The sequence below is a fragment of the Schistocerca serialis genome, chromosome 1 (genome assembly GCF_023864345.2).
Source record: "Schistocerca serialis cubense isolate TAMUIC-IGC-003099 chromosome 1, iqSchSeri2.2, whole genome shotgun sequence".
NCBI lineage: Eukaryota > Metazoa > Arthropoda > Insecta > Orthoptera > Acrididae > Schistocerca > Schistocerca serialis.
The window spans coordinates 1,060,366,709-1,060,386,006 of NC_064638.1; the positions used below are offsets into that span (position 1 = coordinate 1,060,366,709).

At 41.9% G+C, this 19,298-nt stretch overlaps 1 protein-coding gene across 1 annotated transcript in view; it reads left to right on the top strand.

The window, feature by feature from the left end:
- The window catches only part of LOC126415550 (tyrosine kinase receptor Cad96Ca), a 512,455-nt gene extending 495,577 nt beyond the window's left edge, over positions 1–16,878 (top strand). Inside the window, exon 9 of the mRNA XM_050083437.1 lies at positions 13,890–16,878. Within this exon, the coding sequence (XP_049939394.1) occupies positions 13,890–14,396 (507 nt within the window). The 3' untranslated portion in view covers positions 14,397–16,878. The remainder of the gene's footprint in view (positions 1–13,889) is intronic.
- Positions 16,879–19,298: the final 2,420 nt, after the last annotated feature.

Sequence of the window (19,298 nt, forward strand, 5' to 3'; positions counted from 1 at the left end):
TCCTTCACATGGCGACAAAGTTGATACACATGGCTCAGGTTATCACACTATCGACAACAATGGCACGTAGACTGCAGGTAGCATTTAGATATTACCTTACTGCTGGATTCCTGTTTGAGGTCTGCTGTGACACTGTCACCGTCCCTCCATACACACACACACACACACACACACACACACACACACACACACACACACAATATAAACATTAGGAGTAGAAGTTGGCTTTGAACATATTGTTTGTTAGGTTGGCAACGTGTAGGTAAACAAACCAAAGAGGAGGAAATACGTAATGAAGTTACAATATTTACGGTGTTAAGAGAAGAAATAGCTATATTGAGTGGCAAAAGAACAATAGTAACCACAAAAAAGGGGAAGAAACACGGTGAACGGGGTGAAAAAGTTCCGAATACAAAATCGTGCTCATGTGTCGGTAATAAAGTGGTAATGCGACCTCCAGACCAGATGAGAGGAAACGCAGATCTCAGCAAACAGTAATTAATTACCTATTTACATAAAATATCGCGACGTGAACTATTTGATAGTCTAAAAATAACAAAACTGTGTCGTTATAGATCCCACTGATGATGCCTTAGAGCAAGAAAAAGACGAAACGCGTCTGGGTAAAACAAATAAAGTTGCAGCAAGAAAAGACGGTTTTATCTACAAAATAAGTATTTCTGTGTTTGCTGCGGAGGATGGCCACACAAACAAACTTGTTACCGAAAAATATCTTCAACATATTAGACATATCTTCAAGAGTATTACTGTGCAATATTAATACGCAGTGTGATTGTCAAGAGTATATTTAAATGCTTTTGTGTGCCAGAGTACTAACACAATATCGAAAACATGGCGTGAGTAAACCAGGGAAATTTAAATCTAAAGACGGAAAGGAATGCGACCTTCTTTTTGCAGGCGCAAAACAGCGACGTGGGCGTGGCACGGTCTCCGCTTTGGTGAAGTGATATTGCGACCCACCTGCTGGGTGCGCCGCTTCATTATAATTAGCGCTATTCTGCAGGGTCACGCCAGGCAACCGCGCGAAGGGGAAGCTGCGCACTCTCTGTTAGAAACAAAATTAGGACTGAAATTTGGCTTAGCACGCGATGTCTGAGTGAAATTAGTCACTATCGCTAGACCTATAGCACATGGTAACTCTTCTGTTCCAGTTCCGTCCTTCTTATCTCTTTCACCTACCTTCAGATCTTATCTCCCTCTGTTCACAAATAAGAAACTGAGATTCTTCCAACAAGTAATTATAACGTGAGTGCAGAACAACCCCACGTGTATGCGAAAGCTTATTTTACATAGCTAATCAAAGACAGCAAATTTTTTTCCTTCTTGAAATGCAAATCCCTGCATAATTTACGCAGGAAGCTGTCGTTTCGCACCTCCGGCGTATCTAATTACATTATAAGCTCTTACCTGTGTTTGTAACTACTGAGTTGTCCGCCATTACTAATCTATGAGAACCATAGCAACAGTGAAATGATATGATCTTTCCTTCGTGGGGACCACAGTCATATAGAATTTTGTGAAAGGAATTTTTGCATTGGCACTGTTGTATAGCATTCCGTCGTCAGGCCACAAGTGGCCCATCGGGACCATCCGACCGCCGTGTCATCATCAGATGAGGTTGCAGATAGGAGGGACGTGGGGTCAGCACACCGCTCTCCAGGTCGTTATGACGGTTTTCTTTGACCGGAGCCCCTACTATTCGGTCGAGTAGCTCCTCAATTGCCATCACGAGGCTGAGTGCACCCCGAAAAATGGCAACAGTGCATGGCGGCCCGGATGGTCACCCATCCAAGTGCCAACCACGCCCGACAGCGCTCAACTTCGGTGATCCTACGGGAACTGGTGAATCCACTGCGGCAAGGCCGTTGCCATTTAGACTGTTAAGTGTTGATTTATTTTACCCAGTCATGATGTCGGCTTTTTAGCCATCCTGAAGCGCTGTTTGAAATGTTAGAATAGACAGATCAAACATATTTTAACATCTCAACATACATTACTATACATCCGAAATCATGATTGTGTGAAATAAATGAACATTAACAGTCAATTGGTGGAAATTTCCTTAAAAAAAAAAAGGATCAGGTGATAGATTCTGTATGGAACCGAGGCAATACTATAGTGATATTTTGTCGTGAGCGCCAGCTTAGATCTGGTGTGAGAGAATGCGTGGTGGTGTACTTAAAACTTCAAGAGCAAGCTATGACGTAATGTCAAATGTCCTCTAAAACTTGTGAACTAACCTAGGATTATCACAACCCGCTACACATATATCGCGAAATACTACATTTTACATATTAACACCTCGTTGCATCCTGGGACCTCTGCTTCCTCATCGGTGGAAAACTGTTTATTTCCCTCAGTTGTAAAGCTCAGTGACTGACATGATGCACAGGGGGGACAAAAAAATGGAAACTACAAAATCACATCAGAATACCATGTCTAGTACGGCGTATGAAGACAGTTGGCTTTCAAAACAGCTCCAAATCGTCTTGGAACGGATAAAAAAACGTCGTGTATGGTTTACAAGGAAATCGTACCATTGTTCCCGCAAAACTGTGGCAAGTTAAGGTAACAATTATGAAAGTGAGTAGCCGTAATCCATCAAGGCTCAATAATATTAAAATCTGGTAACTCTGGCGATTAGTGCCGTTGCGCCAACCAATCTTGGGCGATACAAGCTGTATGAACAAGGACCGTGTCGTCTTGGAACACAGCATCACTTGGGTACAAACATTTTACCATGGAATGGACCTGATAAACCAGAATGGTCTCACTAACCTTGGCAGTAAAGCGACCTTCCTGAGTAACCATGGCGCCCATGAAACACCACGTTCTGGTTTCCCAAATCATCACCGAACCGCCGCCAAGTTTCACTCCTGGGACGTAAACTCGCTCAGAAGGCGGAAACAGTGTGAAACAAGACTCTCAGACCAAATAACTTCCTTCCGTTGCTCCATAGCCGAGATTTTTAAGTCTTCGGAACCACTTTTTCCTGCAGCGGAGGTTTACCCAGAATTCAAGTTCACCTTGCAGATCACTGCTTATGAAGCTCCCTTCGTACTGTTTCAGTGCAGACAGGATTTGCGAGTGCGACATTCGGCTCTGCAGCTTTCGTCCCCTTATTTTTCATCGCAAAGCTCTTTAATAACCGTCTGTCACGATCACGCAACACATGCTTTCATCTGCGCTATGACTTAGCGGGTATTCTACATCTACATCTACATTTATACTCCGGAAGCCACCCAACGGTGTGTGGCGGAGGCCACTTTACGTGCCACTGTCATTACCTCCCTTTCCTGTTCCAGTCGCGTATGGTTCGCGGGCAGAACGACTGTCTGAAAGCCTCCGTGCGCGCTCGAATCTCTCTAATTTTACATTCGTGATCTCCTCGGGAGGTATAAGTAGGGGGAAGCAATATATTCGATACCTCATCCAGAAACGCACCCTCTCGAAACCTGGCGAGCAAGCTACACCGCGATGCAGAGCGCCTCTCTTGCAGAGTCTGCCACTTGAGTTTGTTAAACATCTCCGTAACGCTATCACTGATGAGCAATATTCAAGTATAGGTCGAACGAGTGTTTTGTAAGCCACCTCCTTTGTTGATGGACTACATTTTCTAAGGACTCTACCAATGAATCTCAACCTGGCACCCGCCTTACCAACAATTAATTTTATATGATCATTCCACTTCGAATGGCGCTGGTCTATCCGATCAGGAAAGGCATCTGCACAATGTCCTCTATGCGCTGGGTGTCAGTTGTTGTCGAAATAGTGCTCTGTTTCGTCGTTAGTTCATTAGATGGGAGGTAAGTGATTTTGAATATGGGAAATTGTTGCTGCTGAGCCGGCCGAAGTGGCCGTGCGGTTAAAGGCGCTGCAGTCTGGAACCGCAAGACCGCTACGGTCGCAGGTTCGAATCCTGCCTCGGGCATGGATGTTTGTGATGTCCTTAGGTTAGGTTTAACTAGTTCTAAGTTCTAGGGGACTAATGACCTCAGCAGTTGAGTCCCATAGTGCTCAGAGCCATTTGAACCATTTTTTTTTTGTTGCTGCTGGTATAGCGGATGCTTCCGCAAACAAAGGAGTCGAAGTGTTTTGTGTACAAGAGGCACCGCATCGAAGGTTTACAACGCATACAGAACACAGCATGTTGTTATCAATGGAGAGACGTCTACAGACGTTAAAGTAACCTCTGGCGTGCCGCAGGGGAGTGTTATGGGACCATTGCTTTTCACAATATGTATAAATGACCTAGTAGATAGTGTCGGAAGTCCCATGCGGCTTTTCGTGGATGATGCTGTAGTATACAGAGAAGTTGCAACATTAGAAAATTGTAGCGAAATGCAGGAAGATCTGCAGCGGATAGGCACTTAGTGCAGGGAGTGGCAACTGACCCTTAACATAGACAAATGTAATGTATTGCGAATACATAGAAAGAAGGATCCTTTATTGTATGATTATATGACAGCGGAACAAACACTGGTAGCAGTTACTTCTGTAAAATATCTGGGAGTATGCGTGCGGAACCATTTGAAGTGGAATGATCATATAAAATTAATTGTTGGCAAGGCGGGTCCGCCGGCCGGTGTGGCCGTGCGGTTCTAAGCGCGTCAGTTTGGAACCGCGTGACCGCTACGGTCGCAGGTTCGAATCCTGCCTCGGGCATGGATGTGTGTGATGTCCTTAGGTTAGTTAGGTTTAAGTAGTTCTAAGTTCTAAGGGACTGATGACCTCAGTAGTTAAGTCCCATAGTGCTCAGAGCCATTTGAACCATTTTTAAGGCGGGTACCAGGTTGAGATTCATTGGGAGAGTTCTCAGAAAATGTAGTCCATCAACAAAGGAGGTGGGTTACAAAACACTCGTTCGACCTATACTTGAATATTGCTCATCAGTGTGGGATCCGTACCAGATCGGGTTGACAGAGGAGATAGAGATGACCCAAAGAAGAGCGGCGCGTTTCGTCACAGGGTTATTTGGTAAGCGTGATAGCGTTACGGAGATGTTTAGCAAACTCAAGTGGCGGACTCTGCAAGAGAAGCGCTCTGCATCGCGGTGTATTTTGCTGTCCAGGTTTCGAGAGGGTGCGTTTCTGGATGAGGTATCGAATATTTTTTTTTTTTTCACAAGAGGTGGAGCCCCTCCACGCCCACACCGGCATGATGGCCAACACAAAAAGGTCTACTGCCATCTCTGCATAAGGGTTAGTATTCACTAAAGTGAGGTGTCGCGGGATGTGGGTACTGCGATGTTTGCGTACGTCTGGTTAGGATTAACCATTAATACGCGCTCATCTGGAGATAGATTGGTCGAAATCTGACGAAGGGTAGCGGTTTGAAGGGCAGAGGAAAAAAAGTGCCAAGGCAAGAGCCAAGGGGAAAAAACCTCTGCGAAAGTTAGGTCGGGCGGCAAGAGCAGTAGCGGTTGTCTTGCTGCCTGCGATAGGTTGTGCAAGGATAGGCTTTGTTAGTAGTGGGTATCATGCATGTCGATACCTTGACGTTGTGCGTTTGTGCTGCTCGGCGGCTGGCGCTGGGTGCTGGTACAGAGTCCTCGTTCAGCGTCCTGCAACCTGCAACAGTTATGTTTGTTATCGGTCTTGTGTCCGATAGGTCATATACCGGAGGCACAGTGTGAGGGAGTGTTGGGAGATTGTTCGTGCGTCTGTGGGCGAGCTCGTCGGTGTCCCTGCTGTGGCCTGTTGGTCGGCTCTAATAGCAGCTGGTAGTTGCCAGTCAGTATTGCTGATATGCAGGGGCTTACCGACGTTTGTCGCTGTTTGCGTATGTTAGTTTACCATAGGTGGTTATGCCCTAGCTAGCAGTGTCTTTGGTCGCTTGTGTTTCCACCTGTGGTTGTGATAAGGTATCGAATATATTGCTTCCCCCTACTTATACCTCCCGAGGAGACCAAGAATGTGAAATTAGAGAGATTCGAGCGCGCACGGAGGCTTTCCGGCAGTCGTTCTTCCCGCGAACCATACGCGAGTGGAACAGGAAAGGGAGGTAATGACAGTGGCACGTAAAGTGCCCTCCGCCACACGCCGTTGGGTGGTTTGCGAAGTATAAATGTAGATTTGTCTGCTTGACTTTAAGAAAGCGTTCCTCGAGGGGTTTCCATGTTTTCGTCCAACCTCTGTACACCCGTTAAATTAATAAAGGTTACCATTGTAAATTAGATGCTTTGTCATCATCCTTTACTACCTTCCATCCATCCAAAAGAAAGCCGTTAAATAATGTAGTCGTTTCCGTATTCTGCGGAATGTTGTGGTGTAAATAGAGGGCAACTAAGGCAAAATCAGGTGCCATTCAAAATTCGTCTCGGGCTCATTATTAATTTTGACTCACTCTGAGATAGCTCGCGGCTTGTCTCCTTGGAAAAGACTCTTCCGGAATTTTAACAGCAAACCTCTCTGCAAAGCACATCTCCCTTGTAGCGTCTGCCTCTGGAGCCGAACGAGTGTCACAGTGTGGCTTTCGCTGTTACTCCACGGAATCACGACAATATTCAGTGCGTACCTCTCTGATCTCTTAATGCATCTTAGGTTACAAGGCAAGTACACTAGCCTGAACTTCCAAAAGCGAAAAAAGGTTATTTTTAAAATACGAAATCGTCTGTTCTACCTCTCATTAAAATTGTTTGTAAGACTGCGTATGTGTGCAACAGCTTCGTAAAACTTACGATATAAAAAGTCTGCGGAAGCACAAGTTGGTAAAGAACGTAACAGACAGTTATCACCAGTATATTCACAAGATTCGTAAAACGGGTGATATTTGGCAAGAGCTAAACATTTTGTTGAAGCGATAAATGCTAAACCAATTGATACTTACAGACTCACATTTACCCCAAATAGAAGTTTCTATGCTTTCACATTTTCTTTGATTACTAGTCATGTAAGTGAATATGTGCGGGATAAAAGCACTAAAACACAACTGCTTGTAACAGTAGGCACACTTTACGGGGTAGCATTTGTGCAAGCTGAATACTTTTCGGTTTGTCCACACTGTAGCAGTCACGTCCCAAGTGCCATAGCGTTGAAACTATCCATTTCACGTAATTTTATCAGTTCATGACAGTTCGCATTTCTACTGTGACGGCTAGTATGTGAAGAACAGACAATAAAACAACAAGTGTTCTGGGAAATACTGCATGCCATTGCAAGTGCTACATGTATTAGTAAATATTGCTTCCAGGAGTTGTTTAGTTTTCGGGCAAGTAATTCCATTTACGAAATTTGTGAATCTTCTAGGCATTTTCTAGTTATAGACAATATTGTTTTTCTGTGACTCATCCAATAGAGTTTTGCAGATAAATGCTCTCCATGGACTTTAGTAAAGGCCCACTTCCTCTTCTTAGAATAATTTTCATTTGATTTTAACTTCTCCAGCTGGTGTTTTTCTCTAGTTACCAACGGCCTCTAACTGAAGAGAAACAGACAGGAATAAGTCGAAGAAGTGTTTTACAAGCTACTTCTTCTGCACGAAATTTACTCGGATAGGTATTTTTTTTGTGGGGGGGGGGGGGGGTTGGTTATCATTCTTCTAATTGGCTTGATGCGGCCCGCCACGAATTCCTCTCCTGTGCCAACCTTGTCATCTCAGAATAGCACTTTGGATCTATGTCTTCAATTATTTGCTGGATTTATTTCAATCTCCGTCTTCCTCTACAGTTTTGACCTCTACAGTTCCCTCTAATACCGTGGAAGTCATTCTCTCATGTCTTAACAGATGTCCTATCATTCTCTCCCTCCTCCTTAATAGTGTTTTCCACATATTCATGTCCTCTTCGATTCTACGCAGAACACCCTCATTCCCTACCTTATCAGTCCACCTAATTTTCAACATTCGTCTGCAGCACCACATCTCAAATGCTTCAGTTCTCTTCTGCCCGGTTTTCCCACAGTCCATGTTTCACTCCTATATGTACTCTAAACGTATATTCTCAGAAATTTCTTCCTCAAATTTGCACCTATGTCTGATGAAACATGAAAGTAATGAGGTAGCAGAATTCCTCTACTTCCTGTACATTTCTCGCTGTTCTCATTTCTGTTGCTTCTCATTCCTTCCGTCTTTCTTCGATTTACTCTCAGTCCATATTCTGTACTCATTAGGTTATTCATTCCATTCAGCAGATCATCTATTTATCCTTCTCTTTCACTCAGGATAGCTATGTCATCAGCGAATCGTATCATCGATATCCTTTCACCTTGGATTATAATTCCACTCCTAAACTTTTCTTTTATTTCCATCACTGCTTCTTCGATGTACAGATTGAACGCAGGGGCGAAAGACTACATCCCTGTCTTACATCATTTTTTAACCGAACGCTTCATTCTTTGTCGTGCACTCTTATTATTCCCTCTTGGCTCTTTTACATACTATATATTGCCCGCCTCTCCCTATAGCTTACTCCGCTTTTTTGTAAGAATTTCGAACATATTGCACCATTTTACATTCTTATTTTCTTGATAAAACAAACAAAAGAAATTCAAATAGCAGTTAATGATTTCGACAAGCTTGTGGCCATCATCAGGTCGCCTAAATGCACTATCTGATGATGACCAATGCCTGATCGAAACTGCTAACTACATTTTGAATTGTTTTTCTTCTCGGAAGAAAATAAAAGAACAACGACGTAAATATTGTTTACTGGCGGAAGCACTATCGACACTCCTGTCATTTTCAGTAGCCCATATTACTCGTAGTTTTGACGCAGCCATGGGCTAAGACGTAATATGGACCATTGAAATTGACAAAAGTGTCGAAACCACTTCAGCCAGTAAACAATATTTGTGTGAGCGTTGACTTACAGCCTTTGTAGTCAAATTTGGTTAGCTCAGGACGGTCTACGCGGTCAACGTGGCGCATAAAAATAAAGATATAATTAATAAATTAATTGTAGATTAAAACTGAAGAAACTGCAAAAAGGTGGGAATTTAAGGAGATGGGACCTGGATAAACTGACTAAACCAGAGGTTGTACAGAGTTTCAGGGAGAGCGTAAGGGAACAAATGGCAGGAATGGGGGAAAGAAATACAGTAGAAGAAGAATGGGTAGCTTTGAGGGATGAAGTAGTGAAGGCAGCAGAGGATCAAGTAGGTAAAAAGACGAGGGCTAGTAGAAATCATTGGGTAACAGAAGAAATATTGAATTTAATTGATGAAAGGAGAAAATATAAAAATGCAGTAAATGAAGCAGGCAAAAAGGAATACAAACGGCTCAAAAATGAGATCGACAGGAAGTGCAAAATGGCTAAGCAGGGATGGCTAGAGGACAAATGTAAGGATGTAGAGGCTTATCTCACTAGGGGGTAAGATAGATACTGCCTACAGGAAAATTAAAGAGACCTTTGGAGAAAAGAGAACCACTTGTATGAATATTAAGAGCTCAGATGGGAACCCAGTTCTAACCAAAGAGGGAAAGCAGAAAGGTGGAAGGAGTATATAGAGGGTCTATGCAAGGGCGATATACTTGAGCACAATATTATGGAAATGGAAGATGATGTAAATGATGATAAAATGGGAGATACGATACTGCGTGATGAGTTTGACAGAGCACTGAAAGACCTGAGTCGAAACAAGGCCCCCGGGAGTAGACAACATTCCATTAGAACTATTGACGGCCTTGGGAGAGCCAGTCCTGACAAAACTCTAGCATCTGGTGAGCAAGATGTATGAGACAGGCGAAATACCCTGTCAAGAAGACAGGTGTGAAAATTACCGAACTATCAGTTTAATAAGTCACGGCTGCAAAATACTAAAGCGAATTCTTTACAGACGAATGGAAAAACTAGTAGAAGCCGACCTAGGGGAAGATGAGTTTGGATTCCGTAGAAATATTGGAACACGTGAGGCAATACTGACCCTACGACTTATCTTAGAAGCTAGATTAAGGAAAGGCAAACCTACGTTTCTAGCATTTGTAGACTTAGAGAAAGTTTTGACAATGTTGACTGGAATACTCTCTTTCAAATTCTGAAGGTGGCAGCGGTAAAATACAGGGAGCGAAAGGCTATTTACAATTTGTACAGAAACCAGATGGCAGTTATGAGTCGAGGGGTATGAAAGGGAAGCAGTGGTTGAGAAGGGAGTGAGACAGGGTTGTAGCCTCTCCCCGATGTTATTCAATCTGTATATTGAGCAAGCAGTGAAGGAAACAAAAGATAAATTCGAGGTAGGTATTAAAATTCATGGAGAAGAAATAAAAAATTTGAGGTTCGCCGATGACACGGTAATTCTGTCGGAGACAGCAAAGGACTTAGAAGAGCAGTTGAATGGAATGGATAGTGTCTTGAAAGGAGGATATAAGATAAACATCAACAAAAGCAAAACGAGGATAATGGAATGTAGTCGATATAAGTCTGGTGATGCTGAGGGAATTAGATTATGAAATGAGATACTTAAAGTAGTAAAGGAGCTTTGCTATTTGGGGAACAAAATAACTGATGATGGTCGAAGTAGAGAGGATATAAAATGTAGACTGGCAATGGCAAGGAAAGCGTTTCTGAAGAAGAGAAATTTGTTAACATCGAGTATAGACTTAAGTGTCAGGAAGTCGTTTCTGAAAGTATTTGTATGGAGCGTAGCCATGTATGGAAGTGAAACATAGACGATAAATAGTTTGGAGAAGAAGAAAATAGAAGCTTCGAAATGTGGTGCTACAGAAGAATGCACAAGATTAGATGGGTAGATCACATAACTAATGAGGAGGTATTGAATAGAATTGGGGAGAAGAGGAGCTTGTGGCACAACTTGACTAGAAGAAGGGATCGGTTGGTAGGACATGCTCTGAGACATCGAGGGATATCCAATTTAGTATTGGAGGGCAGCGTAGAGGGTAAAAATCGTAGTCCAAGAGATGAATACACCAAGCAGATTCAGAAGGATGTAGGTTGCAGTAGGTACTGGGAGATGAAGAAGCTTGCACAGGATAGAGTAGCATAGAGAGCTGCGTCAAACCAGTCTCAGGACGGAAGACAACAACAACAACAATTACTAACGTAAATTCCATTTACAGTATGTTATTTGTACTCTGTCACTTACGATTTATAACATTGTGCATTTATTAGATTAAAAAGTTATTGGCACAACTAGTTCAGCAATCCCACTAACAAAAGAATAATAATGAATTAACGAGCATCCGTCTTCTTGCAAGAACGCAATTTTTTGCTACATTTAATTCTCAGTTGTTGCATCTTCAGTTGGTTTCACTAGTACCTGGTTCACCTCTGTGCTTGAGACACCGCCAACTGAAGTTAGTGCTAATTACATGAGATTGAGCGAACACCACACATAGAAGAATACATATATGGTGAAAAAAATGGTTCAAATGGCTCTGAGCACTATTGGACTCAACTGCTGTGGTCATCATTCCCCTAGAACTTAGAACTAATTAAACCTAACCAACGTAAGGACATCACATACATCCATGCCCGAGGCAGGATTCGATCCTGCGACCGTAGCAGCAGCGCGGCTCAGAACTGGAGCGCCTAGAACCGCACGACCACCGCGGCCGGCCATATATGGTGAAGACGCAAGTATATTTTACCAGTAAAATAAAGTAGAATTCACTGATGACAGCTGATTTGATCACACAATCGACGTAAACATTAATTAGTACTTGAGGCAGGTGGTCTTGTTGGAGTACAAAAAATTCTATTGCCATCTCGTTTAGTCAGTTTGATTACTAGCATCACGATCACACAAAAATTACTGTTTGAATAGTTCGTTGTGAAAGCCGGCGCAGTTCTCGCAATTAACATTATTTCATCCTGGCGGTGCTACCAAAGGTGTTGAGGGGATTACACTCGTCCGTTCGCGACGCGATTGACTACTGATCTCGTGACGTAGTATGCAAACGAAAGTATCTTCTCTCACAAATTTTAGGTCATATGTCTCTCTCAGAATGATAAGTGAATCACGCCAGTGTGCAATTTTGCAGACTACGAATTCGGCACTACACGCTGCGTCTATCATGCAAGCTAATGCACGACTTCGTATCAATTATGCTCTGCGTTCCTGCGAGAGACGGCCTTCGATATTGCGGCGGAAAGGCAGCGATATTCCATTATGCTTACAAAGACTGTATATGATAATTACACATTGTGTCAATGTTAACTTGTGACTGATTTCTGTTGGAAGCTACAGGGCACTCATAATAAAATGAAAAAAAGAAAACTGCTAGTAGTACTCTCACTCCGAAGTTCCCGCACATTCTTAATTATGTATATAGATAATACTACTACTACTACTACTACTACTACTAATAATAATAATAATAACAATAATAATAATAATATAGTGTGGCCCAATGGCTGGAAGTTGAATCTGAACCAAGTGTTGTTTCTGGTGACTCCTCACGCCCTTGAGATGTGAAGGCTAGATTAAAAAGAAGACAAAAAAAGTCTGTGATCCGACTAAAATTTGATAACGCCATCTCTCGGTTCCAGGGCACACGTTTTACTGGTAGACCAGCAGGTTCAACGTATGTATAGATAGTTCATCCACGGGTTTTGAGGACTGAGTTTACAAGTATCAAAATACGTGACATACATGGCCATATTTTTTGGCTTGCCAGCCTAAATTATTCATACAGCCAAGGGTCTGTAAGCCTTAGTATTATGAAATAAATTTCAACTTGATGCCACTGCCAGTCCTTGAGAAAAACTGATCTTGACAGACGGTCATACAGAGAGAAAATGGCAAAACAATCACTTTTTTTATTTGATGTAGTTAAAAATAAACAAATTCTTTTTTTTTCTTTGTACTGCGAAACGCTGCTTGTCAAATTTTATGATTCTATGTCAAGGGGAATTACCCTATAGATTTTGATGAGTGATGCGTGGACTGGCGAGTATCGAAAAGCGTTATGTTAATGGCCGTATCTTTTGACTGCACTGTCTTCGGAGCTTCCGAGTTTTCACCCTGCGAAGGGGTCGTAGGTCTTAGTGCTTGACGTGGGTTTCGACCTGATACCTCGATACATTCCTGAGAAAATGAGATCTTAACAGTCGGATAGACAGGCAGACAAACGATCGGACGTCAAAGTGATCGTGTAAGGTTTCCACATTCATTGATTCTACATCTACGCATACACTCCGCTAGCCACCAAGCGGCGTGTGGCAGAGGGCACAATTCGCACCAAAGTCATATTCCCGTCCCCTTCTGTTCCACTCACGGATCGCTCGAGGGAAAAACGACTGTCTGAACGCCTCAGTACGAGCTCTAATTTCCCTTATCTTTGAATGGTGACTATTGCGCGATTTGAAAGTTGGTGCTTTACATTCCCGGCGAAGATCGGATTTCGGAATTTAGTGAGCAGCCCCTTCCGCTTAGCGCTCCGTCTATCTGCAAGTGTGTCACACTTCAAAGTTTCTATAACACTTTTAACGCTCTCGCGATGGCTAAATGTACCAGTCTCGAATCTTGCCGCTCTTCTTTGGACCTTCTCAAACAGACCCAACTGGTAAAGGACCCATACAGACGAACAATACTCTAAAACTGAACGAACTAATGTATTGTAAGCTATTTCCTTTGTTGAAGGACTGCATCGCTTCAGGATTCTACCAATAAACCGCAATCTAGGGTTTGCCTTATCTGTTACTTGTGTAATCTGATCATTGCAATTGAGATCATTTCGAATAGTCACGCCCAGATACTTGACGGATTGAGGTACGGAATCCTAGAAAAAGAAAAAAAGAAACAAGAGAAAAGGCCCACTGTAGGTGCCACAACTGCGGTGAAAGATGTTTGCTTGAGGACTAAAAAAAAAATTGTGTTCCTACAAGAACTCTTTCATTCATCGCGATTTACTGTAAACATGGAGTAGAGCTTCATATTCCATTTTAATAAAAGTGCACTTTTCTTTTGCAGATAATCCATCGGGACCTGGCTGCTCGAAACGTCCTGATAGGCGAGGACCACGTGTGCAAAGTGGCGGATTTCGGCTTCGCGCGCGACATCATGTCGAGCCACGTGTACGAGCGCAAGTCGGAGGGCCGGCTGCCGATCCGGTGGATGGCGCCCGAGTCGCTGTACGACAACATCTTCTCGGTGAAGTCGGACGTGTGGAGCTTCGGCGTGCTCATCTGGGAGGTGGTGACGCTGGGCTCGACGCCGTACCCCGGCATGGCGGCCGCCGAGGTGATGCGGCGCGTGCGCGACGGCTATCGCCTCGACCGGCCGGAGCACTGCCGGCGCGAGCTGTACAACATCATGTACTACTGCTGGGACAAGAACCCCAAGGAGCGGCCCGGCTTCGGCGAGCTGGTCGCCATGCTGGAGCCGCTGCTGCTCGCCGAGACCGACTACATCGAGCTGGAGCGCTTCCCCGACCACTCCTACTACAACATGGTCAGCCTCAGCGACGAGAAGCTGTGACGTCAGGGCGGCGGCCGGAGACGGCCGCGAGGCGACGGCGACGGTGGCGGCGAAGGCGGCGGCGGCGGCGACGGCGACGACGACGACGACGACGACGACGACACCGCAGTCGACAGCTGGTCCTGCTGAGAGCTGCTCCTGTAGGTGCGGCCCTCGGGGCCATCAAACAGCAGCTCCCGCACGTTCCTCGAGCAGTAACAGACCTTGTCCAGTGCAAATATGGCAACTCTGCTCATGCAGACGCAGCTGCAGGCACTGGTTCAAGAAATTTTCTGGGTTATCATACAGTGGCCATCATAGTGCAATATTCTCCTTTTCCCAAGAAGCCACTTATCCAAGATGACGCTAGGCAGAGGGATTCTTCTCAGCATCCATCGAGAAGAAAGTTCGTGTTCGCCTGCCGATATAAACTCTATCATAAATATATCTGAAGAGTCAACACCTTGTTTTGGAGAGACCTTTCAAATGATTACTAAGATGTTCTTTATTCCTCACTACACACGATATCCACGAGATTTATAAAACTGAAATGAGGAATTTCAGCATTTAATAGGTTACAAAAACTAAGTACTTCGCTTCCCTGTTGATCCTCTTAACTTTGTTTACTCCCCAGATACTGAAACTACTTTCCTTGATGAATGATTTATCCATTATATATCTACATAAAAGAGAAGTACTCGTATAAAAATCATCAAACGTGCAATAACATGTTCTCATAAAACAGCCAGGAAATACTCTCTGAGCACAAATACATACTTTGTCTTGTTATCAGTGATTAGGCAGTGAATGTAATATTGCCCTTATTGCTGTACCTCCTGACTAGCCCATATACCAGTTACTTCTCCTTAGCACATAACAGAAAAAATTGTTGAGTGGTGTTTTTTTTATCTGCAATCTTTTGAATCCTAGTGATAAAAGCAGTACACTGGCAAAAAATGAAAACGCATATTTTTCTTCTCTGTCTTGGTAGACAAAAGCACTAATGCTAACCTACACCGAACTATACAAAATTAGTGTACAAACTATTGTCAGCGAAAAAAACATTTAAAAAACACATTAAGAATATAAAAAGTTACTAGATCACAGTCTATGTGATACCCTGCACAGCACAATAAAATTATTCATTGGTAGCTAGTTTACTGTGCCATCACCAGTTGCTATATAGTGTGATCTCAAATACCTTTCTCCACTCCATTCATATCAACATTTTATTATATTTATGTAACACACATTTAGTTCATCAAAGACTATGCATCACATTTTCATCAGGTAGAAGCAGTTTATCTACTATCGCAGCTTTTTCTGCAGTAGAGTTTCTCTCACCTTGCAATTTGTCAGCTAGCAGCAGTGTAGAAATCTTTATAATTTTTGCATGCACTCTGTTCTAAGCTTGAAACACTGGTATTTTTTTTGTTTTTTTTTGCATGTATGAAGTTATATATGAAATTTTGCTATTTACATGCTTTAGCCCAACTTACTCAATTGCTTTCATGAAGTTATTTTTACATAAAGTACTTCAAATCTGACCAAGTCATATTTGTCAGCCCTTAAAGCGACAATTTATCTTTTCATGCAGCTAGTAGAGAAGCTAGAAACATTGGATGCACTATTTAGTCCCCATCTGATAGTGAAAACTAAGAGCTTGTATCTTCACTTGCAACTTACACAGTATGCAGAACACTGTAACAATCCTTTCTTCATTTATATGTTACCCGACTGTGCTTTTGGTATATTCCACACTGTGGTAAGGGCCGGAAGTGGGCAGCTTCAAAGTTGTTTTCAATTAAAACTCTATTTCTGACGAAACATTCCTCATAACACATTCCTTCTCTAGATGCTATTAGAAACAGAACTGTCTATAAATTGATGTTGAGGGACTTTTTAATCATTCACGGGTAAATTTGGGTCTAAAAATAAATTCTACCCGAACTGATGAACGCCAGTTATAGTGTAAAGAGAGTGATAAGGATGGGCTAACATTTTAGTTATGTTTGTTGCTATATTACTGAAGTGTACTCAAGAAGTCCCCTTTCTCAGTTCGAATGCTGATGAAGTAAATGGGAATTCCACAAAAAATTGAAAGTGACTATGTATCATGGTGATGCTGAATTACTAAAGACAGAACCAAACATGAAAGACTGTTAATTATGTAGTACAACCATACTTACTAGGTCTTTTAATAAACCTCATTTAGATTTAAGTTGTTATAAAATATAAGCTTTATGTGTGACTGATATTGTACAGGTTGAAATAATGGCTTGTGAAATCCTGCATTTAACTTTGCAGTTACTTCATGAGTGTTTATTTGTACAGACAACATCTTATTTATTTTGTTGAATCTGTTGTGTATAAAAGGTAAGGTCACTGTGATAAAATGTAAAAAACTGTTTTTCCATTTTGATAATTATGTTGTAATATTCACAAGTGTTTTCTAATAAATTGCAGCAGTTTGAAGTAATTAAAATTTTAATGCTCACGACTAATTCTGTTACACAGTAAGAGTTTTAATAAAAATTATTACATTTAAACCTTGTATCATTATCTTATAATATTATTTAAACCTTGTCTCATGATCTTACAATATTCTAAAACGTGTACCACACTTACTAAAACATTATTGCTATTAAAAAAAACAGGAATAATTGGTAGCTTTCATCTGTTTTATATCTTACAAAAAATTCAACAACGTTTTTTGAAAGACAATGCTCAGGTTGTTAAACACAGATTGTGAGGTTCATAACCTAAAATATCTACCAACACATTTGGGGCATTAACAAAATAAAATAGTAATGTGTCCTTATCTTACATTAAAATTGTTGACTTCTGTCAGTAGCCAACCTATCCGATACTGCACTGTGCACAAAGACACATCATCCTTATCAGCTGTGGGCTCCCAGAGTATCAGTTTGATTAATCTCCAAGTGTCTGGAAATTGGTGTGGGTTGACATGTCTAAGGTATTAGTGTATAAGCGGAGCTATTGGTCAACCATATTGGTACTTTATTGGTCACTTACTATTCCTCATTCCCAAAGATACTACTTGTATGTCATCATCTACAGTGTCCGCCCCCGGTAGCTGAGTGGTCAGTGCGACAGAATATCAATCCTAAGGGCCCGAGTTCGATTCCCGGCGGGGTCGGAGATTTTCTCCGCTCAGGGACTGGGTGTTGTGTTGTCCTAATCATCATCATTTCATCCCCATCGATGTGCAAGTTGCCAAAGTGGCGTCAAATTGAAAGACTTGCACACAGATGATGGTCTACCCGAAGGGAGGCCCTAGTCATACAACATCATTATTATATCATTTACAGTTATCAACCTCTAGTTGTTTTATCAAGTAAGTATTGGAAATTTGTAATTATGCATTTGCAATGAAATGAACACTTTGGTATATATTATAAAAATGTGTGTGTGGGTATGTATGTATGTATGTATGTATGTATGTTTCACAGCTTCTCCTAAACCAGTGTATTGATTTCAACAAAACTTCGTACACATATCGCTCACTTTCAGGCAACAATCGCTGTAAGAACCATATACCTATAATTGTTTAGGAGATATTATGTTATATACACCGATATGTTGCATCATGGTTAATGTTTTAATACATTTATTCTTTATTACTAAACCACTCCCACTGTCAGTTCAACGTAAGGAAATCCATGACGCCTGACAGTGCTTTTGGCAGCTTTCACGTGTGAACCGCAAATGGCTGCATGCGAAATCAGTAGCCATCTACAGAGCTGTGAAGAGGCATTACAACAGGGACTTCAACAAAATTTAATTGCACACATGCAAAGCAGCTGCGCCGGCATACAGAAACTGTGCAGGATATCACCTCTCACCAAGTCTCTTGTGGGGATACATATAAGATAAGAATAAGTACAAGGAAGGTGTTTGCCTTGTAACAGGTCAAATGTGTTTCTCTATTGTAGACATGCTGTACTAAACAAGTGATGTTGATGTGTTAGTATACGAAAATGAAGGTAACCTTATGTTAACTTCGATTTGACACAAACATTATTGCTAAGGGGCGTGAATCACTGCAACAGTTAAAGCAATCTTTCACAACAGTCCAGAACAAAGGTACCACAGTATTCCTGTATGTTTTCCAGCTTGGTTTAATGTTTTATGCAAATTTTGGCCACAGTATAAATTCAATGGCAGCATCTACAGGAGCTGTGGCACTCCTAGAACCAAATAGTCGTAAAACTCAAAAAAACTGGAAGGCTCCTCACAACTTACAGCTCTCCAGACCTACCAAATTAACTGTTTCATAATTTCAAAGGTTTCTTCACAAGTACATGGCAATGAATTTTTTTCGATATTACCCTACTGATGGAGTTCTTTTTTGTTTTCGTTGCTAATACAAAAATGGTAAAAATACTTGGGCAGTGCTGGGTGTGTCAGCTAGACTGCTATTAAATAATTATAAAATAATTCTAAAAAGCCTTTAAAAAATCTCGTGCCGTTCTCTTTCCTTGCGTGTCAAGAATATTGCCATGTCTTTTTTTTCATGAATGGTAATTGTTCATCCTTTCTTTCCTGCGTGCAGGATTTAAAAGTTGTCTTCTACTCTCTGCTTCGGGCAAGGTTTTTTTTTAAGGGCACCGACAACTGATGCTGTGATTCCAATGATTCATGCGAGCCACAGGAAGACAAAGAGTCTATTTTTCATAGCTTGGTACACAGGGTAGTCAATGTGCAAATGGGTAAGAAGGATAAAGAGCTGGAATTAAACATTGTTAAGAAGATTGCGATCAACAACGGCTAAAAAGTAGATAATGTTAATAAACTGCTGCCCTAAAGTAATAAGAATGGAAAGATTAAACTAAACAAATAAAAAATGAAAATGGTCGTTTACCATATTATGGAACAGTCTCACAAAATATCGCAAGCATA